General features: G+C 39.9%; 1 protein-coding gene across 2 annotated transcripts in view; it reads left to right on the top strand.

Moving 5' to 3' along the window:
- The window catches only part of RELN (reelin), a 308,977-nt gene that overhangs the window by 82,691 nt on the left and 201,925 nt on the right, over window positions 1–24,361 (top strand). For both annotated transcript variants that reach the window (XM_086611234.1, XM_086611233.1), the window contains exon 3: window positions 5,206–5,341. In XM_086611234.1, the coding sequence (XP_086467360.1) occupies window positions 5,206–5,341 (136 nt within the window). The remainder of the gene's footprint in view (window positions 1–5,205; window positions 5,342–24,361) is intronic.

Genomic DNA, 24,361 nt, shown 5'->3' with positions numbered 1-24,361 from the left:
ATTGCTTTAAATGATAGATTATTATAAAAAATGTAGCTACCGGTATCTCTCCATTTTGAAAAAAATGAGTTGTCCTACATCCCCTCTCAGAACATATCCCTGATGCTGCGTAAGAGAAGCAAGCTGCAGGCTCTGGTTTGGCTGCTTTAGCATGGAATTCGGCACGGGAGGTATATTCTGGCATAGTCCCGTTTGCTTCACTCACCGCTTCGTAACACCAGGCAGAGCCATGCTCAGCTTGTGGGTTTATGGATCACCCCTGAAGATGCTAGAGCATGGGTGGAGAACCTAAGTCTCCAGCTCTGTTTCCTAAGGGAAAAGACTGTTCCTAGGACTAGGTACTTCATTTTTACATAATGTAAAATCTAAAATCTAAATTGAAGGTGTCTGTTTCTGATTTAAATTTATTATCTGCTAATCAGGAATGATTACTTTCTAAAAGATCCCAGAGTTATTCGGTTACTTACAGCTTTATTTTCTTGGCATTTCATCAATATTTTATGTTTGACATTTTGCTGTCACTCTTATGCATTACTTGGAAAATGGAAACGTAGCGGATAATCAGTTCAGAGGCAGCAAAACTCAAACGTTTTACACCTGTATTTAACAGTAACCCTCTCCTTTAATATCATACTCAATAAAATAAACAGGAAATGATAGACTACCTAACATCTGGTTCAGTGCTGGAAAGCCTTTTGAGACTTGTCCTTGATGAAGGATTTGCCAAGAACCTTGACATGCAGATGAGCTCCTTGTATAAGGTTCTGGTTTAGGAAACTATTTTCTAAGGAGGATGCATAAGGACGATACACCATGTTGTAATAAGGAACATTAAGTATTTATCACGTGTAAGTCAGGACTGTTACAGATCCACATTTCTCATAGTTAGAAAGCAGAAAATGATGTGAATCTTACTGCTTTTATCTGCACCATTAGATGTTTCCCAGGCTCTGTCAGTAGAAAAGATCATCTTCTGACTTCCAGGGGTCCAACTGGGAGAATAGTTTCTATTCTCTATATCTCTCCCTTTTGGAGAAGCTACACAACCAGATGAAAGTAATAAGGAGTTCAGGAACTGCACTTGTGCTTGGTTGTTTATGGATCACCTAAAACAGCATTGTCACATCTCGTTCACCTTCCTGTATGCCATCTTATGAAAGAGGCAAAATATTTTCCTGCTTTAGCTGCTACACCCCTACTAGTGATTCTGATTATGAATAAAATAATTGTCCACATGTAAAGACTGGAGCTATGTATTTGTCATCTGACTTTATGTAAGATTTTCCAGTCGATAATTTTTCCCTTTCCTTGGATTTCTTGTGTTTAATCTGTCTCTTGAAGTCTACCTCTTCACATGCAAGTTCTTTGATTCAGTGATTCTACATAGTGCATTGAATAGGGCTAGGCACATTTTAAAAAGTTTGCACTATAAAAACAGCTGCTGAGTTAAATCTTGAGAGGGACTGAGCATGTCTAGTTGCTCTCCTGGCAGTGTTATTGGCAGGTACAAAACATGTCTGGGATTTGAAAGATTGTAGTGGGACTCCTAAAGCCTCAGAAATTTTAGGGGAGGGAGAAGCTAGAAAGCGCAGATGGCTAAAGCACATGGATATGATGAGAACACGCTGTAAAAAACAAGGGAAGAGGAGTTCAGAGAGATGCTAACAGCATCTTTGCGTGCAGCATGTTTTAGAGCTGTGGATGTGCAGCTGTCACAAACCTTTGAACATTTTGGTATTAAATAAGCGACATGGAAACACTTGATTATTTACAAAAGCGTTTATAGAGTTTTATATAGACAGACCTTAGGATTCTACCTTAAGTTTATTACTTTTTTAGACACCAGACTTGACTGTATATAGTTGCACTGGTCAACAGAACATGCCAGGGGATGACTTAGAACAACGCTGACCTGAGCCAAGTTCCCTAAAAGATGGCAGACTCTGTCTTTGGAGCTGTCTGATGTACATACAGGATACAGTTTTGTCCTGAGAGCTGCTATATAATCAGGATTGTCTTGTATTCTGTTTTTTTGGGGTTTTTTTTGTTGTTTTTTTTTTTAGCAGTGTTGTTTCATGTTTGTCCTTGGATTTGTTATGGGGTGAACATTCAGTCTGGGAAGCAGCTTACCAATTTGGCGAGGAAATGGAGGAGAAGGGAGGAGTTGCCTTCCATAGCGAGAGACTGCAAAAAGATTCGAAGCAAGAGGGGGAAATAATGTTCTTTATCCTTAATTCAATGAGTTCTTAGTATCAAGTGCATTGCTCCATTTTTGGCATTTTTATGACTTTAATATTCACCTTTTCAGCATGAAACTTTCAGCTCAAAACATCAAAAAGCTTTTTTAAATACTGCTCCGTTATTCACTGAAGTTTCCATACTTAATTTTTGGGAAATGTTCTGAAGACTCTGAACTCCAAAATGGAGTTGATGTACCCAGTAAAGGTCCAACAGATGAGGAGTGCTTGTTTTTATTGTAAAAATGATCGCAATAAACTATTAATAAAATATAAAGATAAAATTATGATAAAATGCTAAAATCAAAATTTTGAATATTTTCTGTAGAATTTGTTGACTTTTTTCTACGAAAAATTGAGTAAGTTGGTTTTTCATTGTTTAGAATTTATTCTAGTCACTGCGAAGTTGTTCTTTTTTTAAAACTGTAAATCAAAGGAAAAAGAAATTCTCCACAGATGTTGTATGTGTTTGATGTAGTAGACACATTTTTGCAGTCTACTGCCTGAAACCTAGGGAATTCATTAACTCACAAGTTGCTGCCAAGGAGGGAAGCGGCCACAGTTCCCAAGCTGGTGTGTCTGTCCCCAGGCTGGGGGATGTAGTTAGGGCAGCCTTTGTCTCCCATTGTATTTGGCTGGCTCTGGAGAAAGGGGGTTTTCTTCAAACTGAAGGGCTGTTCCTGTTTCCCCCCTGACAGTGTCTGTTATTTAATTAACCTGCTGAAGTCTATAGCTGGCTCTGTTTCCCATTGTGCAGCCAGAGATGACGATAGATGAGAGCTGGTGCTCTGCATCAGTCCCAGAGTCCCTGTCCCACATCACTGAAGTCACTGGCTTTAGCACAAACTGCAGAGAGGGAAAAGACCCACAACTTTGGGGAAGAAGCAGAATTACCACCTTTCATCCTCAGCAAAGCAAAGCACTTGCCTAAATACCACTCAGCATGCGAGGGATCTCTCTGGGTGTATTTTTGGACACATCCATCTCGGCAGAGTACTCCTGGATAAACCTCAGCAGTGAGACCAGGGCAGTGAGCCTGGGCACCAGTCAAGCAGGTTTCTTTGAGGATGTTAATGCCACCCCTCCTGATTAGCTAAGAACGGCAAATAAAGTCTTAAAACGGCAGTACAACGTGGCAAGGAGTGGCCAAATCTCATCTGCATCTAGTGTCTTGCAATAAGCAAGAGTCAGTAAAATGCCATCTCCCTGGACTTGGACTTCCCTACTGCTGCTCTCCCGAAAAGAGGCTCCACACAGGACAGCCTGAGCCTGCTCTGCAGCCATCCTGACCCAACAGGCTTTAGCATTGCTTGGGGATTTGCATTGAAGGGTGTAAATGTGTGAATGATGGAAGACCTTATGCATACGCTTCAGTGAGGAATTAACTGAAAAATTCTGAGTGAAAAGGTGGTGGTCATTTGTACAAGATCCAGGCATTGCTGCCATCACCCACAGCCTCCCACCATTCCTGGCACAGGTTACTTAACTCACTGTGGCTTCATTTCTCCACTCCAAAATTGAAGCTGGTTTGGAATTTAATAGACCTCCAGGATAAACAACATATGTAACCCTGAGCTATAAACTGTGATCCTCACTGGTACCTGGATGGGATTTCAGATGTTGGCTTTGATCGATAAAACGCTAAATGGTTTGCAGGTGGGGCAGCCGCCCTGCCTGCGCCGTGCTGCTGGCGTGGCTGTCCCTGGAGGAGCATGCGGTGGGGCAGCGTGTTTGTGTCACAAAGGATTCAGCCCCCTCCTTGGTGGAAATCTCTCCCTTGCAAACTCCTTCCACCTCAGTGAGGTGTTAAGAGAAATTGCTGGGTTTACGTTTCAGAAGAATTGCTGTCAAATACAATTGTAGAGGATTTTGAGAGACAGAGACAGGTTTTATTTCTCCGTTGTTGTTTGAATTCCAACAAGTAAATATAAGAAACACCAGCCACTATAAACTCCCTGAGATACAATCACTTAACAGCTAACAGTGACCTTGTTCAGTGTGGAGTCCCTGCTACCATTCACTTTTACTTTTTATCCTATTAGCGGTGTTTCAGCCCTAGTCACTATTTTCTGAACTGAAGGTTCAATATTTGAAGTAACCTGGAACAAGGCATTTCCTTCTGATAAGTCCATTCAAAAGAATAGTTTCAACATTTACTGTTTAATGTGCTAGGATTAAAGGTGTAGTAATCCACTCAAGTAAGATTGCCTTACTTTAAGTCAAAGGGTGTTAAACAAACAACAAAGTTTGCACTAATTTGTAGGAAACTGCTGAAGGTCTCTGAGGGGGAGAAGATTGCTGTCTGATATCGGTTTTTGTTTAAAAATGCAGTTCTTTTGTCTAATGATGAACTGCAGTAAATTCCAGAGGGAGGGATTAATAGATTACATTTACATTCATCCATGTATTAGACTCTGATTCAAAAAAAATCAAAGGAATGTATACTGGTAAAACTACTGAAGGTTGCAGCTTTTATTTCAGATCAGAAGAAGAGTTAATAAACCTTTTCTCCAAATAGATGTGTCTGTCTACTAAAAGATGTCACCTTCCTCTGAAAGCTTCATTTTGCGTATGAAAACATAACATTTTTTCCTTCAGGTTTTATTTTCTTTTACACCTGTAATGGGTGTAAATCAGGTAATAGAATAGCATTGATTTACAGCGGCTGTGATCCAGCTCCTCCTTCAAAAATGCAAATCATTCCTCTGGTATTGGTCTCATGAAGAATAACAGTAGTAAATACATGGAGCCTTGTAGTAAATATAAAGTCAGCCTTGGCTCAAGCAAAGGCCAGCTCCAATGTTTTCATTGGCATTAATTCTAATTACTCAGTAGCATACTCTTGGGTTTTTTGCAGTTGGTGTTGCCATGATGAAACACATGGCAGATGTACTTCTCGATCTGTTAGCACCTTGCAATGAGCCATTAATGTGTGTTACTGTTTATCTCCCCTATGTCTCTCTTGTAGGAATTATGTCTGACCACCAGTTTGGAAACCAGTTTATGTGCAGCGTGGTTGCGTCACACGTGAGCCATCTCCCGACTACAAACCTCAGTTTTGTTTGGATTGCTCCACCTGCAGGGACGGGCTGTGTCAACTTCATGTACGTATACACACAGTGCCTATGAGAAGATCATCACTTTGGAGATCAGGAAATGGTCTAACCTGCTTGCACTAGGACCTTATGTCTGGATCAAGGAGTCAGTCCTGAAAAGTGTAGTCTTTAAAAAGGAGTAAGAATATGGAGTTCTGCCTGGCTGAAGAGTTTCTGTCCATGTTAGGACTTCATATTTTAAAGCGTGTAGGGAGGAGATAGTGTTTTGTCGTGTAGCGCACACCATCAGAGAAATAACGTGCAAGTGCATCAAGCCTAGCGTTTCAATAGAAACTGATTCTTCTTAGTTATTACTCGTATCATTGATCCTTTAAGTATACAGGACATTTGCATTGACCTAATTTTTCGTCTGTTGCATTTAATAAGAGAATGTCACACAGATGTATTAATCAGATTGTAAGTATCAACATAAAATACGAATATTTGAGAGCAGTCATACTCAAGTATTTACTGTTCTTAATAATAAACACTTTTAACTTCTGCTTAATTCAGCTAGTTTACAACCTGGAAAAAAACAAGAGGTTATTCTTACAGGTCGTTTTTTGTAATTTGTTTTGAAGACTTAAGTCATTATTTGATAGTTTAGTACCATATAAAGTGTCAACAAAATACACAGCTTAACATGAATTATTCAAATATATATTACTATATTTTACCTAAAAGTAATTTCAAATTATTTGTCTCAAAATTTTGGTAGATCAGATTTGAGAGAGAGGATACACCTAGAATGGAGTTGAAAGTAGAAAATATTTCAAGTTTGACCTGTTCATAGAAAAAATGTCAGACTGCTCCCTAATTAGATAAGTGAACACGTGCAACATTTCAGTGTGTGAGACTTCTTCTATATTCCTGTCATTACCCTGTTTGTCAAAACAAATCTTCCTCTGAGTATTATTCCCTTTCTGTCTCTGCTGTGAAGCTGCAGGTAAGTGCCCCACATAATCAAGCTGGTTTACTGTTTAACACGTTGTAAAAAGTGAGTGACTTACTTCTTTGAGAACGTAAGTTGCTGATGGTGAGCACAGTACCTGTTGATAGATTGATCTGTGTCTTTGATATTTCCCTTTTCCTACATAATGTATTTTTTGCATATATTGTTACAGTACATTATTTATTAGCTGTAATGACAGTGTCAAGACATTTTTATTTCTAGCTCTCTTTTTCTTCTCTATGTCTGAACAGTAAATTGGGAAAAAATTTCTTTTGATGAGTGGTAACTAACTTCTGAGAATGTATTTGATTCTCATTAACTTCTACAATATACTAGAGAAGCTGTTCACAATATTAGATTCCCATTCACTATTTGACGAAAGTCAGATTTGATGAAATATTTTAGGAAATACTGTCACTGTTTTATTTAAATTCTGTGTGAGAAAAGTTAGCCTCATAAAATAGTTGTATGTACCTTGAAGAGATCTGTCAACTATGCTTTTTCTGTGGAAAATCTGTGGATTTTATACTTCCTTTAATCCTTCTCTAAAAATAGTTTCTTTTGTTGATCAAGTTGTAGCAGCTGAATTTTATTCTTTGAGCTGCCTGAGAAAAATGAGATATGAGAAGTGCATCCTCTCTGCATAACCGTGCTTACTCCCTTTCTTGGATTTCTGTTTTTCCTGATACTCAAGAAATAATTGTTGATCCTAGCTTGCACAGTGACTGGGAATGTATTTATTTATGAGATGTGACCCTCTATAGCGAGTTTTGAGGTCAGTTTATAAAAAGTTATTCATTTTCCTGTGACTGTTTTTTTTTTGTCCATGGTTTTGTATTGAGATTTTTTGTTCATGTTTGTCATTGTTGAAGAAAAGCTGACAAATACCTCTATAGAAATACTACTATGGCTGCTGTTTCCCATTCAAGTGAAATTAAAGGCACATTTTCTAAGGCAGTGAGTGCTTGTCTATCTTGAAGTCAATGGAAGGTTCATCATTGGCTTCAGTGGAAACAGTTAGATCAGCACGAAACAGTTTTGGAAATCCAACCTGTAATTCTTGTATAAGCCATAATGTGCATTAGCACCTCTTCAGAAATGGTGTTGTTTTCACTTTGCTAGCAAACTTCTTAGCCATGCTGCAGTGTGCAGAATGTATGTAGCAGAAACTTGAATTTTTTCTTGACTGTGTAATTTGCAGCACGGATGTACACCTACGTATGTCAGCAATCTGGCAGCAGACACACCAAAACTATCTTTCTGTGCTGTCCATAAAACCCACAGGGCTGAGAGGTCAAATCCTGCACTGACCGGACCAGCAGCATAGCAGCTCCCAGTGTCCCTGGCCAGGGTGTCCATCAGTCTCAGAGGCTTTACAGACTGCCTCATGCCGTGGTATAAGAGTGCTCCATGGGGGATACTTATTTGTCTTTGAGGATGAGCAAAATGATGCAGATATATCAGTCTGGTGTCCTGTAGGACAAATTCAGACAAGAGTGGAAAGGCTCAGCTTCTCCCAAGTCAGTGTTTACTCCAGGATCACAGTTGGCTGCAGGACTTCTGAGGAAACATGATCATCAGCTGAAGGAAATGAAGGGAGGAGGAACATGTTTTTACCTCTAATCCTCCTCATTTTTTATTCAGCTGCCCACACTTTCCTTCCTCTGCCCACTAAATCACAAGTTGCTATAGACAAAGCTGTTTTTTTTATGTAGTGTTTGTCTGCCTGCCTTATGTAATTCTCCAACTTGAGGACTTCTGGAGAGTTGACTCTGCCATGTGGATGGATAATAAGGTTATTAATTAGCACCAGCTTTGGTGGTGCAATTTTTGCAGTGTTGATACCTCTCCCTGGACACTTCTCAAGAGGAACTGGATGAAGGTCACCAGGGAGATGTCCCACAGGCTGCTGCACAGCTAGCTTTTCTTCACTGCTCATGCTATTGACCTGCTCTAGCTTCCAGTGACAACATGGTCATGACTCAGGGAAGTCACAGCCTTATAGACTCACAGGCAAAATTCCCATTCACTTCATCCATGTCTTTTGGTGTGCTCTTCTAGAGCTCAGTCCTGAAAAAGACTGAAACCCTAAGAAATAAGATTTGTGTGGTCATGCTGCCAGTCCATCCTCCCTTATAGCTCTTGTATCCATTGGTAACTAAACAAACGTGACAAAGAGACTGGGATATCGAGATACTAAGTTTCATAAAAATCAGCAGCCGGGTAGATCATTTATATCAGTAAATTCAGGCATTCTCAGTAATGGTCCTAATTGTCTAAACCTGCTTCTGTGCAAAATCAGGCAATAGCCATTGTTTTTTACACTGATCACACGCAAACTGTTGCTTATTTTCTCTCTCTCTTTTTTTATCTTTTTTTTCTTCCTCTGATCAAAGTATCTTAGTATGGTTAATAAATAAATATTTAAAAAATACCCTTTTTATAAAATACCCTTCTAACAGAAAAACAGAAAGCCACTGTTGTCCCTGTAGTACATCTCAGTGTAATCCTTTAGTGTTTTTCACCACAGGTACCTCAAGATGAGCTGAGGAAATAAAAGCTAAAGTGCACCATTTATTGCAGAATACCTTTCTTAGCAGTAACTTAGGGCTGTTTTAAACAGATGTTGAGCACCAGGGGCTCCCAAGCAAATTGACAGGATCTGTAAATGCTGTTTACCACCAAAAAATAGCACATCCACCTTTACACTAATGAGCCATTTCTCTGATTGTGTGCAAATTTGTAAACCAACATCTTCCTAATCCTTCAGATGGGTTTCCCTGTTTGTGGCTTTTACTCTAAGCTCACTAACCCAGCTAAAGCTCAGCTGTCAAGGGGACAATAGTGGCTGTTAAGCAGGGCGGCAAGCTGGGTTACATCTAAGGTTGTTGAGCCTGTTGTTTTACAGATGGCTTAATTTACTAGTTTGTAAGTGATAAAGCTGACCTAAATTGCAAAAGCGTATGGTGTTTTGACCATCAGCATGGTTTATTGCACCAATTCCAGCTGCTGTATTAAATAGAATAGGTTGATATAGAAATTATTTTGGAAAAAAAGTGGTTTTTTAATATAGCTGGTTTTGCTAGTCAATGAACAGGTATATTATAATTCTGAGTGTGTCTATTCATATATTCACTGTAATCTCTGTTGGACAGATTTCAAAATATATTTATCAATTTGTGAGATTTTAATTCTGCACAATATATATAAGATATTTTCTGATCATTAAAACATCATTTAAAAGCGACCTACCAAAGTTGGACTGGACTTCTGTAATACTGTCTTACTGAGTCTGTAGGCAGTGTCTAATAACCCATGTAAGAGACTTAACCAGTCACAACTGGTCTTAAAGTTCTGTGCATTAAGGTGTCTTTGAAAGTACGAATAGAATAGAATAGAATAGAATAGAATAGAATAGAATAGAATAGAATGGAATATTTCAGTTTGAAATGACCTACAAAGATCATAACTTCCTTCTCCAAGTGATAGAGCCACCAAAGAGGAGAGGTACTATGCTGGACCTTGTTCTCACCAACAAGGAGGGGCTGGTAGGGAATGCGAAGTCCATGGGCAGCCTTGGCTGGAGCGACCATGAGATGGTAGAGTTCAAGATCCTTAGGGTGGCGAGGAAGGTGCACCAGCAAGCTCACTACTCTGGATTTCAGGAGAGCAGACTTTGGTCTCTTCAGGGATCTGCTTGGTAGAGTACCATGGGATGAAGCCCTGGGAGGAAGAGGGGCTCAAGAAAGCTGGTTAATATTCAAAGATCACCTCCTCCAAGCTTATGAGCAATGCATTGCAACAAAGAGGAAGTCGGGCAAAAACACCAGGAGGCCTGCATGGATGAACAAGGTGCTCCTGAACAAACTCAAACACAAAGAGGAAGTCTACAGAGGGTGGAAGCAAGGACAAGTAGCCTGGGAGGAATACAGAGAAATTGTCCGAGCAGCCAGGGATTAGGTTAGCAAAACTAAAGCCCTGATAGAATTAAATCTGGCTAGGGACATCAAAGGCAACAAGAAAAGCTTCTATAGGTTTGTCTTTTGATAAAAGGAGGACTAGGGAAAATGTGGACCCTCTCCAGAAGGAAACAGGAGACGTGGTTACCCAGGATATGGAGAAGGCTGAGGTACTAAGGGACTTTTTTGCCTCAGTCTTCACTGGCAAGTGCTCTAGCCGCACTGCCCAGACAGCAAAGACAGGGACTAGGAGAAGGAAGGACAACCCACTGTAGGAGAAGATCAGGTCTGAGACCATCTAAAGAATCTGAAGGTGCACAAGTCCGTGGGACCTGATGAGATGCATCCACGGGTCCTGAGGAGACTGGTGGATGAAGTTGCTAAGCCACTATCCTTCATATTTGAGAAGTTGTGGCAGTCTGATGAAGTTCCAACTGACTGGAAAAAAGGCAACAGCCCCCATTTTTAAAGCGGGAAAAAAGGAAGACCCGGGGAACTATAGGCCAGTCAGTCTCACCTCTGTGTCTCGCAAGATCATGGAGCAGATCCTCCTGGAAACTCTGCTAAAACACATTGAAAAAAGGAAGTGATTAGTGACAGCCAACATGGCTTCATTAAGGGCAAATCCTGCCTGACTAATTTGGTGGCATTCTACAACAGTGTTACAGTGTTGGTAGATAAGGGAAGAGCAACTGACATCATCTACATCACTTACCATCTCTAAATTGAAGAGACATGGGTTTGATGGATGGACTGCTCGGTGGATAAGAAATTGGCTGGATGGTCACACTCAAAGAGTTGTGGTCAATGGCTTGATGTCCAAGTGGAGGCCAGTGAGGAGTGGTGTTCCTCAAGGTTCGGCATTGGGACCGGCACTGTTTAACATCTTTGTTGGTGACATGGACAGTGGGATCAAGTGCATCCTCAGCAAGTTTACCGATGACACCAAGCTGTGTGGTCTTGTAGGCACACTGGAGGGAAGGGATGCCATCCAGAGGGACCTTGACAGGTTGGAGAGGTGGGCCTGGGAGAACCTCATGAAGTTCAACAAGGCCAAGTGCAAGGTCCTGCACATGGGTCTGGTCCGAAGAACAAGTACAGGCTGGGCAGAGAATGGATTGAGAGAAGCCCCGAGGAGGACTTGGGGGTGTTGGTTGATGAGAAGCTCAATATGAGCCAGCAATGTGCACAGAAAAGCCCAGAAAGCCAACCATATCCTGGGCTACCAAAGAAGTGTGGCTGTTTGAGTGGTCGAGTGAAGTGATTCTATCCCTTTACTCTGCTCTCGTGAGACCCCACTTGCAGTACTGCGCTCAGTTCTTATGAGACCCCAACATAAGAAGGACATGGACCTGTTGGAGAGAGTCCAGAGGAGGGCCACGAAGATGATCAGAGGGCTGGAGCACCTCTCCTATGAAGACAGGCTGAGAGAGTTGGGGCTGTTCAGCCTGGAGAAGAGAAGGCTCTGGGGTGATTTTATAGCAGCCTTCCAGTACTTAAAGGGAGCCTACAGGAAAGCTGGAGAGGGACTTTTTCCAAGGGCGTATGGTGATAAGACAAGGGGCAATGGATTTAAACTGAAAGAGAGTGGATTTAGATGGCATCTAAGGAAGAAATTCTTCACTCTGAGGGTGGTGAGGCACTGGAACAGGTTACCCAGAGAAGCTGTGGATGCCCCATCCCTGGAAGCATTCAAGGCCAGGTTGGATGAGGCTTTGAGCAACCTGATCTAGTGGAAGGTGTCCATGTCCATGGCAGGGGGGGTTGGAACTAAATGATCTTTAAGGTCCCTTCCAACCCAAACCATTCTATGACCATCTAGTCCAACTGCCTGACCAGTTCAGGGCTGACTAAAAGTTAAAGCATGTTGTTAAGGGCACTGTTAAGGGCCAGTTGTATGTTATTTGACACCTAATTCGTACAGTTTATAGTGCAAACAGCTAAAAGGGAACAGGAGTAGCTGTGGTGACGTCCCCCTGTGAAGACAGAGATAAGAGAGCTGTGTTGCTGAGGCAGGGCACTGATGCATCACTTCTCCTGAAGAAGGAGCAACTAGTTCCCAGCACAGCTCCTGGAAAAAGTTTTGAACTGAATTCTGAGGCAGACAGCTAAAGAATTGAAAAAAACTTAGAAGAAACTTTCAAGAAAGAAGATACGTTTTTCACTGAGAGTATGCCTTTCCCATAATCACCTAGTGATACAGCTACTTTCTGGGAAATTTGAAGTACCCTTTGTTCCAGAACTGGTCTTTTCATGCCCATGTGTTTAAGCCTATTTCTAGGAACTGGCAACTGTGTTAATGTATGAACTTGAAATATCATGCTGTACAAACACTACAGAGCATAAAGACTGTGATTGAGAGACTTGGTTGCCTATTTAAAGCATTTATAGGAAACCTATGGTAAGAATTATGGAAATATCGACTAAACATCCAAGAAGATTACACGGTTTGCTGTATTAGTCCTCTAGCCAGGGTGGGAAAGGGATATATTGTCTGAAGGAGCCACGTTCCCCTGGTAAACCACTTATCTAAACTGTCATTTAAGACATTGTTTACTGCTCGTTTTTTCATTTGTTTTAAAGAAATACAGAGGAATATCTTCAAGATGAAGTACACAATTATGTTTACTCTATATACAATGATAATACTCACAAATATTAAAACTGGAAAGTAAACAGAAAATGGCAAATATCAGAACGAAGGTCCTTTAGGTCCATTGTATTTATAGATAATCGCTCAACTCTTAATTGTATGGTCATATAAGTTTTATGCCTTGTGTTCTTATGATGAAACAGAATTGTACAATGAAATAAATTGTTGTTTGTAGCATGTTATGCTAAATTGCTGTGATTTGCAATCTTTGCAATCGATTGACAAGTGTGTCATAAGTCACATGGAAACCTTAATGTAAAGACAGCCGTGCCTTTGGGGTTCTGTGAAGCACCAGCTTCCTATTTCAGTTAGGTGCTGCCCTTTATTGCAAGGTGTTACCCATTATTGCAAGGTATTACCCCTTATTGCAAGGGTGCTGCCTTTTATTGCTCTTTACCTGCTCTTTATTGCAAGGTAGGGGTGAAGCAGGATATTGCTTACCACTCTTTTGGTGTTGGTGTGGACTCCGTTTGAGACAAGGGTTGTACAGGCACCAGGTAAGATACAGTCCTTGTTTATAGTTAGGGTAGCTCTGACATTAGCCTAGTGTTGCCGTCATTTTATTTTTCCATACTGCTTATAACTTATGCCTCAAAAAAAAAAATCAGTAATCATTCCTTGTTGGTGTGCCAGTTTAGTGGAACTGTGAAGAAAAACCTTTGCTTGGTTTTCCACTTCCCTGGCTAGAGGCATTGTTATACCGTCAATCAGCATTATGTGTAACATTCTGAAAATCATGAGCCAACATTTGTTTCAGATCTTGGCTCTGCTCTCATGTCCCATTTTGATGTGGTGCCCAGGTTACTTCCTTCATCTTCTATGTTTGTTAATTTCTCAGTGAAATGCGAACACCATACTTGGAATCATTGTGGCTCCTCTAAGTATGACCCCAAGCAACATAGACTCAACTGACTGTGCAGAATTAGATTTAGCTTGTTAGTTTGTCTATTAGTTTTGTCTTAGTTTTGTCAATTTTTTGAGGTAAAGCAAACAGAGATGACCAATGAGGAATTCTGGGTGTTTTCAGAAACTTTGTTAGCAGAAGATGGTAGCACCAAGTGTACAGTGATGGGGGAATATTCAGAAGTGTTCAGAGCAAAGGAGGAAAACCATGAGGAAGGATGAAGCTTGTTGCATTTGATTTTCCACTCCTTGAAGAGATTTTAAGTTGATTTCAACTGGAGATAGGATATGTAGATATCTTGAGGTAGGTATTTTTGTGTGAGCTGTATCTCTGTAACTCCCTTGAGACTTAATGTGGATGTAATCTGTTTCCATAGATATCTAGGGCCTGACATTCAGTTCTACATCTAGAGAGTCATACCTGCAGGTCTAGAAGGTCTCTGTAGCTCTACTAGTTTCTTTAGGACATTCCAAATTAATTTAGATACTTTTAGGCAGCTGAGTTAACCCAGACAGACTCAGCTGCCTAAACATAAGCACCTTGTGCCAAATCATGAAAATGAATTTTTCAACCCCATCACTCTCAACAGTCTGAGTCAAGAAATTCCAATGAGTGGCGCTCAACAGTTTAAATCTGCTAAAGGGTGTAAATAAAACAGGCAACTTTGTAGTTTTCATAAAACCTTGCCATTTTTTTCCTTTTTCCTTGGAGGTAAAGCCTGTTGTCTAATATTCTCTTAGATGTCTGATAATTCTACTAAAATCCCACTTCAATGACAGGAATGTTCAGTTTTTAGCATTTTCTCCAAGTTTGCAGACAACTGGTCATTTGCTATTTTAGGCTCTTCATGCTGTGTAGGTGCAAGAAAAGCAGAACCAACAAAGCCAGGAGGAATGGGTATGTGAAAGTTTATCAAAAATAAAAGCAAATGAAAATTCTATATTTAATAAGTTAGTTGGACTCAATTCAAAAGATAAGCAAACAGCATAAAATGCTACTTTCATCAACATTGTGTCATGCCAGAATAGAAGCTGCAAGATGATACAATATTAGGACGGTTTCTTTTCCTCATATGATACAAATTTAATATATCACGTACTTGTAATGTATGATAGCAGAAGGCAGCTCAATATAGCCTTTGGCTACTCTGTTAAGATTTTGGCGTGGTTCCATATAGGACTCTGGCACCTCCTGCATGAAAGAAAATGAAATTCAGTCATTTTCTACTGATATTATCTAAATAATAAAACAATCATTGTGAGAATTGCTTCCCTTCTTACAAATGTTCATTTGGCAATTCTAGAAGCAGAGATTAGATTTTTTTCTTCCCTTTCTGAGCAACGTACCCGTTATTTTTCTCCATGAGACCATCAATTCACAATCCACAGTCCAGCTATCAGCAGTTGTGTTTAAAATTCTCTCTTGAACTTGATTTTGCTCTCTCTGAAATTTAACCTCCGTATTATTTTTCAGAGCATATTTTAGTTCATCAAGAACATAAATCTTTGTTTCATTCAAAGAGGTGCTTTGTCTTCCCCTTTTCCCAAGATGGCTTGATTTTGAAAATATGACTAGACTGTAAAATATGTTACACACACTCCAACAGTTTTCCTCAACTAATAGGTTTTCCTATGTAACAGAGGAATCGAATGAAGTATCTTGTCACTGCTAATAACTGATTGATAACAAACCTTTTAAAATGACAACCTAGAAGAAGTTTACTTAATGAAATAGGCACAAAACAGTTTTTGTGAATTCTTTTGGAAATTGAATTCGGTTATGCGAAGAGTGACCGATAAACATACTTGAAACCGTTCTGTAGGGGTAAACATATCCTGCAAAAAAACACTAGTACAGGCAAAGGCAGAGGGCAATTGTATGAGATGCTTTAGGAAACTGAATTTCAGGAGTGCAGACAAGCCTGTACAACTGGACATTGTGTCCGCATGGAAGCTCTTTGTAGCTCTGGAATGACCCCCTGGTTGACTGAGAGTGTCTGATCATTTCAATGCCGTCTCTCAAGTGGATAATACAACAAGTGTCCAGGGCATGAATGAGTTTGAGATAAGTGTATTGTCTGTACACTTCTCTGGGAAGCACTTGATTCCTTGCGAGGGACTATTACTAAATAACTTCGTGAAGAGCTCAATACTGCAGGATGCTGAGCACTGGCTTTGATCCAGCAGAGCAATCATGCGTGTCCACGCTGTCATCAAAGGCACAGACAACACTTCTCATATTTTTCAAAATTCATGCCTTCAGATTACTTGTTTGAAATTTTGCTTTGTTTGTGTACACAGCAGAGGAGATATAAGGATGCTCTGTCCATATTCTCAGTTCACACTAGTTAACTTACTTTTTTCTCCATGTTTGTTTGGATGAACTTTAATAATCTGCAATGTATTATGTAGACATGAGTAATATTCAGCAAGACTTCCATGTATATGTATAAAATGTGAAAACTTGGATATGTTGAATGTGAAAATCCAATAAGACACAAAAAAAAGTTTTCTCTTTTTCTATATTAAGATGTTCTCCTCACATCTAGTTATAGCAAAAGTTTTTTTTTAAAAAAAAAAACCAAAGAATTCTTATACTTGAAAACTTCTATCAAAAACATTAGATTGGCTTTTGCTGCCGACATTCTGGGAAAATTTGGATTTGAGTATTCAGAATGACCTTGACCACAAACTAGCTGACAGTGAACTCTAAAACATCTCTCGTAATTATTTTTTTAAACTGTACTTAACAATAGGGTGTATCCCTCCCTTCTCAGTTTGAGAAACTCAAATCTATTGTTAGTATTAGATAATTCTTATCTGTGGATATAGAATTTAGATAATTCAATCTGTTTACATTTATAAACTATGAAATATAATAGTATATGTATAAAACGTTACTGAATAAATAATAAAATATAATAATCCTTCTATAACCTCAGTATGTACATTATACAAATGCCATCAGAACGGAATTGTGCTAGGAAAATATTTGATATATCTGTCTTCATCCGATTTTTTTACAGTGTTCACAAATGACAGTTAATTCTTTTGATGCTATTCAGGACACCATCATTGCCTATATGCAGTGGTCTATATATGATCATATTGTTGTGGTCTATATATGTCCATGAACTCCGTCCTCGAGAGCCAAAGACCCTTGAGGTCAAGAGAGCTCCAAGCCTTGCAAGAGGTTTCTAACACAATTGTTATTTGGCAGGTAAAAGAGAAAATATCTAGAAGTAAATGAAATAGTTAATAGTAATTCCTTTATTTTTTTCCATTTTTGACATTAGAGCGGACAGGATCTTTTAACAGCTAGGTCTCTCCCTTTTTCTCCACTATCTTGCACTATTTGTCCTCTGGAAAAATGTGAGTCATTCTTGAATGACTCGTAAATTCAAGACTCATCCCTGAATCCAGTGCAGCACATCTGTCTTGTCTCCTTTTCTCTTACGGCCTCTGAGCTGTTTGGGGCAGGGTCAGCACCACAGCAGGAGATTTTGGCCCAGCCAACTTTGGCACATTGGCTGCTCAGCAGTTCCTGTTGGGCAACAGCTCAGTCATGGGAACAGAAGTCTCAGAAAGTTATCAGGATGACACCTGCTCTCATAATGGCATAATGATGTGGTAATGGTGGATGGCATAATGACATCATAATGATGGGGTCATCATCACAGCAGCTCTCAGTGAGAGTTCTGTTCCATTCTGTTATGATACAGAAGAGTTATCACTTAGGAGAAGGCTTGGAGATCCTATACTAGTTCAAAAAATAATAAATTTTATTTTAACAGCAAATTATTGAAGTATTTCACGTGCCATTTTCTGGCTCTTGTTACTGATTAGAAGTTCTCATAACGTATTTGACAGATACAATACCACTGTAACATTACGAAATAGGGTTTTCCTAACATGGCATTGTTTTCCTTATCGCTCTTGAGTGGCTCGGGTCTTTTAGTTCTTATTAGAAATGTAACAAATACAACATTTTATCTTACAGCCTTCTAAATATCCCTCTTAGCTCAACATAAGCTGTTTAGCCCGAGTAGCAATGTACATTTAGTAGAGACGTTTTATGTGAAAAGCTCATTTTTGAAGTCTTAAACAGTATGCAGCTCTTCAGCAATCTCTATGTTTTCCCATTCAAGTAGGGAAGAGTTTAAAATAGCAGGTTTGAATAAGTGAAAAATAGAAGAAAGTCAATCTCTTTGTCTTTTTTTTTTCTGGTACTTCATTAGTTTCAGGTCAAATTTTGCCCACATGCAGCACATCATTTGCAGTCAGGAACCAAAAACATGCTCCATAAATTCACCCAGCTCCTATCAGCATTAGTGTTTATGCAAAGGATTATAACTGATAGGAACAAATTACTTAGAAGGACCTACTTACACATTCAAAGAGCAATGTCCTAAACATCCTAAAATACAAAAGATAAACAGTGGAAATGCTTCCAATCAATATCACAGACTGTTTTGCAAAGCAGTGAAGATGTTAGGGCCATAATTTGAACGATGGTTTTAATAAGCAAATAGAGAATATGTATGGTGAGTTAAGCTGCATAAAGCCTTTCTTCTAAATCCAGATGTAGGCATTAACTCGCATATTTGAGATGGCATGCTTATTTGCTAAGTGCAAAGATGGTTAGAAAAAGGCTTTCCTGACTGAGGATAAAAGCTGGAGTACTCTTTAATTTTGGTTACTGCCAAGCTTATTTCAACAACCACAATAGTTATTTGGCTCTATACCAAAAAGTGGCAATACAGTACTTACATGTCTATGGATCGAAATTAGATGAAAAATTGCTGTTTCTCATCTCCAAAGCCATTTGCCACACATTTTATAGGCCTCAAGATGCCTTTTGTAATATGTGATAACAGAGCCAACTGAAGCATCTGCCTGGAAAGAGATTACTTTAATTATGGACTCAATGTCCTATTTTCTGCAAGTGTTCCCCAGAGAATTTCTTACTGCTGGATGAGAGGTGTTATGATGCACATTAAAACCTACAAGTCAAACAAAAGAGGTTGTAAAAGTGAGACAAGGACACACATAAAGTCTCCAGCCTCATATTCAGTGGCTAAAAAAATAACTCTGAATTCTGTGATAACTTTTTAATTAATCTAACACCTGTTAAGATAAATTTCCAATAATGTAGAGAAAAAGTTAATATTAAAAAAACTTATACTTTTTTCCTAATCCTATTATGTTGTAAATTGATTGATCTATAAAAGACTTTAAAATACTCATGTTTTCCTCTTAATTTTTTCAACGTAGTAGTAGCTAATGATGTAATGTGAAAAATGCAGCAAAGGCGTTTCTTGTTAGCTTCTATTTTTGCAACATGCAGTTTGCCATTAAGAATTCATTTGCCTCCCGCTGTAGTATCATTGATCACAATTAACTCACTTGATATTAAAGTGGATGTGCTGTATGCGCCTATAGAAATTCTGTGTAAATCACCATTGATTTAGCACAGTTTAATGGCTACTTAAAATATTTGTCATTCTCTCTTTATCAATTAGAAGAAAGCCTAGAGATCTTCATTAGCAGCTGTTGCAGTGATGAGCTAAAAGTTTTTCTTTACACGAAATACGATGGAAGAGCTGTAAAGATGGCTTGAAGATGCTGTGACAGCATGTGAGGTACTGGGAAACTTCCCTAAAATTTGTAAGATTGCCAAAATTAAAAGGGAAAATGACATCTCCAGAAGATACTGAAGTTTAAAAAAAAAAACAAACGCACAATTATTTGAAATGCATTTAATTCGGAGGGCCATATCCAATAGCATTTGAGAGTACTGCCTCTTTGACCCTGTGCAATTATTAGAAAGGTTTATTCTTATTAAAACAGTAGTGATAGCAATGCTCATCCTCTATAATAACATCAACTAACACTAGGGATTTTTCAGTTTGCTGATTTTACAGTGAGTGTCTTTACTAAAGCAAAACCAAGTCTGAAAAGGGTGTTACATAGTCAGTACTTCCCTGTCTGGGCGAAGGTCATACGGAGATTTCATAGCTTAGCAAATGGAAGAATTCAGCTAGCTGTGCAGCTTCCAGGCCTAGGAGAAGCTCCTCTCCTGGGAGAACGGAGCACGTTGGATAGGGGTCACACGTGTCTGTACATGGTTTCCAACACCATTTCAGGTGCCTGGGGAATACCTGCTCAAGCTTGGTCTCTGCTGTCACATAGCCTGAGCTTGTAAAGCCAGTCGCAGCATGATGTGCTGGTGAGCGTAACTCAAAGATACCTGATCTGCATCTGTGGCATCGAGTCTGGGTTTGGAGGTGGTAGCACCTGTTCTGTTGGGGCTGTGAGAACGCTCATTAACTCACACAACATAAGCTCGAGTTGGCGGATGGATAAAGCTGAAATACTGAAGGTGGCTTTTCACGGAGCCATCCTTGGCTCAGAGGAGCTGGAGCTCAGCTCTCTGCTGCGTACAACATGGTGTGATGTCCTGAAAGTCTGTAGGCTGGAACAGGTAGTTGTGCAGAGACGTGTGGACTCCAGCCCCATGGAAGAATTAAGGATTAAAACTCAGGTCCCTTGCCTATCTGTTAGGTTCTTCCTTTAAGAAGCTGCACAGTGCCAGGGTTTAATGGAAAGTTTTAGCTTACAAGTGAATGGGAAAATCCCTGCTTTGTGAAGGGAGATCCTTGGACCAAGGTGGGAACTGAGTCAATATCGACCTTTTCCTGGCTCACTGCTTTGCCTTTTGGTCTGTTACTGAAAAGATGGAGGAAAGGGTCATTAACATCCATGGTTTACTGAAGTGACTGAGGCCACTTTGCTCAGAGCTGGATTCAGGTAAATGTCGAGAGGTAGATGTGCAGAAGTATGGCTGCTCAGACACCTGTGTCTGTTCTGGGACTTTTGGACAGACCCTCTGCCTTCATCAGGCTGTGGAAACTACACGTGTCTGAGTCCATATGCCTGGGAAAGTTGTGGTGAGGCACCCTGGTGCTTCTGGAGCTGGGCTCCCTGGGCTGCTCTCCCAGGCCCTTGTGCCCTACATACCACCAGAACCCCATGTGGCACTCAAGTCATGCTGAAAGTCATGTGAAATTTCAACTGTGATGTGTGCAAAGGCAACTGTTTTAGCTGTGACACTTTTCCTTGCCAGCAGCCATGAAATCTGTTTAGGTATTTTCCTGCTTGCCAGGGAGAGCTGACCTTTGCTTTGGGTGAAGTGCCCAACTTTGGAGCTACTGTCCCTTTGCTCCTGGAGCTGGGACTGCTTTGTGGGTCACTGATGGTTTTTGCCAGAGCTTTGTCTTTTAAACAGTACAGGCAATTAGGTAATAGTTCCAATTATCTATGAGCAAATTGTTGTCTCTTTTGTTTTAAGGAGTCTATTTTGGAGCGACCTCCGCACAAAAAAAAAGGTTCCAAGAGGCTGGACCTCGGTTGTTCATTGTTTCACGCGGTGAAAACATCATTACTTCAGAGAATGGTGGTGTGTCTCCCAGTGGCTTTGAGAAATGGATTTCTTACTCTGTGGAGCCTTTAGCTTCTTAGGGGACTGTTTTTTTCCTGGTTGTTCTCAGGAAACAAAAGTCCCAGAGTCAAGTGAATAAAGGGATGGAAAAGACAGCTCTGCTTGTGACTCGTACTTTGGAATATCAGCTGATGTTGTTGGCTGTAGCTCACGTGCCTGTCCTGCTCACTTAGCTGTGCTGCAGTGGTCACCGCTGGGAGGTCTTTGCCCACCTGGACAGGAGGCAATAACTGTGCTGTGGTGTCTCTGCCTCCTCCACCAGCAGAGATCTGCAGCTTGGATTTCCAGGGGAAGGGAAGAAACAGTGTCCCAATCCCCTCTCCTCCCTTGTAAAGCCATGTGAAGTGTCTCTTGACTGGGAACCACTAGTTTAGCGCTGTAAGCAGTTGTCTGTGCTGACAGATGAGGAAGGGTGACTTTATTTCTTATGGGGGGAGGGCAAATAGATCTGAAGCTAATGATGATGCTGTCTTTGTTCTGAAGTACCCTGAGAATGCATTTCATTTTTTCCAGCCCGTGCAAAGATTTCAGTACCTTTTACTAGGGAACATGAAATGTGTTCTTGCAAATATTTCTTTCTCTTTTCCTTAGCATATCACTTTATTTTCTTTTTTTTTTCCTCTCCCCTCCAAATAATGCACAAAACATCCTTGTCAACCTTTTCTCCTTACAAGGCTCATTTGTAGATCTCCTGTGATAGCAGCACACCTGGCAATAGCGAAAAATGTCACAATCCTGGCAGGGCACTGCGGTCGCTGTAAGTCATGCTTCAGAAAAGTGCAAGTTTTTTAATGTTAACTTTCTGAAAATTAATATATTCCCCATGTGTCTATTAGTACATTTATTTGTGCCTTTAAAGAGATAATCATTGTGATATTGAAGCCAAATTTAAATCTAACTCTGCAGTGCCATATGGCACAACCTGTGGACACTAAAACTCTGGGAGTTCATGCATTAGATTGCCAGACTGATGTGGTGGATAAGTAGATTCTCATAAAAGTCATTAGTTTCAGCACATATAGATTACACTTGGCCTTTTTTGTTGTTAAGCTTTTACGGGTTGATCTTTTAATGCTTTGCTGTGATGCAAAAACAAAGCATCTCAGGAGGACACTTTATGGCTAAAAATTGTTAGTATATTTTAGCTGAATGAAATAAAAATAACAAAAGGATCTCACTCTTGCTAGTATTTAGGATGTCAGGAATGTTTACTTATATTTGTAAGGATATTTCCATGGCTGATTTATAACACACCAGGGGTCCAACCAGTAGCTAGGATTACTGTTTGTAACTATGTTCGTAGCTCTGAAGTACTTTTGGCTACAAATCCCAGTGGACTAGGAGAAGAAATGAACCATTAAAAAAAGAATCAGTATTTCCAAAGTTGGCAAATATTATGTAATGGGATATAGATGACTATTGGATAACCATTACATTTGTCAGTACAGGTAGTTTAGTTGCAGTAGTTTAGTTTGGGAAAGGTAGTTTGTTTGCATCGGTAGTTCACAGCTCTCAATCTGCATCTGTCTCACAGGTAGTTAAGCTGGATTTCAGAGCTGGGTTTTTATCCCATTTTTGGCAGCAGGGCTTTTCTGGTCCAGAATGTGACTTGTAATGTGAATTCCCAGCTGGAGCTATCAGGGAGTGCCAAAGCTTGGACAGAGTAGTTAACCCTTCCCAAGGATGATCCCTTTTACCTGGGAGCCTGTCATGGAGCTGCGTGTGCCCCGGACCTTCAAGGGTTGTGGCATGTGTCTTGGGGATCGCATGGAAGGTTTGTGTAGCTGGTAGGTTCAGGAGCGCTAAACAGCCAGTGACAGAGAGAAAGGGAGGCATACAAAACAGAATCAGGAAACTCAGCCGAAACAGGAACATTAAGCCAAATATATGAAGTTTTCATAAGCTTCATTAGATTTTGAAATAGTAAGAAAATCATAGGGCAAGTGAAGCTCAGAGTTTGCCAGTGCTGAAAGGTTTGCATTACTCTGTTTAGCAGTGCTTTAATAATACCTTTAAACTTTCAGATCATATTTCAAAAATGAATACATAGACTTTTAGTAAACCTTGTTTCTTTTTTTTTTTGTTTAAATTGGCAAAATAATAATGTTATTAGGATTTATTCTTTGTGTGAAAGTGTGAGCATAGAATACATTTCATGGTTGATTTATGAGCCCCTTGAAAATATGGTTTATAATGAAATTCTGACAGACCCTTAACAAAATTAGCATAACAAATAGCGATGTAATAATACCTTTCATGCCTGTGCATTCCTGCAGATTTCTTCTCACTAAGCACTTGCCAAAAGCCAGGAGCACTTCCAGCCAGGGCCGGGCAGCACAGTGCCGAGAATGCACCCATGGAAAGTTGACTGCCTGCTGCCTGTATGTGAAGTTATGCGCTCAGAGAGTCTGTATGGGTGAAGTTAAATTGGCAGTAGTGTTACCAAAATAGCATCAAACGAGGAAGAGCTATCTTCAGCTACAGAGTGATTGCTGGTTCTACATGAACAGTGTAACTTTTGCTGCTGGCAGTATTTAATCTCAGGGTTTTGTTAACATTAGGAAATACAGCTGAGATAGTAGCTAGAAAAACAGTGATGACTTGGACTGTCATTGTTCATATAAGAAGTGTATATTTATCTTTACATTTTGAAGCTTTATTTTCATGGATTTTACAGTTGAGCCTGGCTTCTACAGACTGAACTCCTGATGCTCTGCCCGTACCTAATGTTTGCAATATATGAGATTAGTTTCTGCTGCTACGTTTCTTTGAGAACATTTCCTTTTTGTATAGAATAACCTGTGCCAAAGCTGTATAACTGGGTCAGATTCAGGATTTTTTATGTGGAAAAGTCTGGACTGTGACCCTCTCAGATTTAATGTACATAACACCAGCGGTTCACCACTAGGAATTTTGAGGGCATTATACTGACCTCAATCTTCTCACGCAACCACTGAAACAAATTAAAGAGCAAAAGTGCTACGCAGCTGTTAGTATGTAAAGGGCCGTTGGAGGTTGTTGAAACAAAAAGCAAGGGGAAGACCTACAGTGAGTAGCGTAA

The sequence above is a fragment of the Tauraco erythrolophus genome, chromosome 4 (genome assembly GCF_009769465.1).
Source record: "Tauraco erythrolophus isolate bTauEry1 chromosome 4, bTauEry1.pri, whole genome shotgun sequence".
In the NCBI taxonomy this organism is placed as follows: domain Eukaryota; kingdom Metazoa; phylum Chordata; class Aves; order Musophagiformes; family Musophagidae; genus Tauraco; species Tauraco erythrolophus.
Note: the sequence above shows the minus strand (reverse complement) of the source record. Positions and strands in the feature narration are given on the sequence as shown.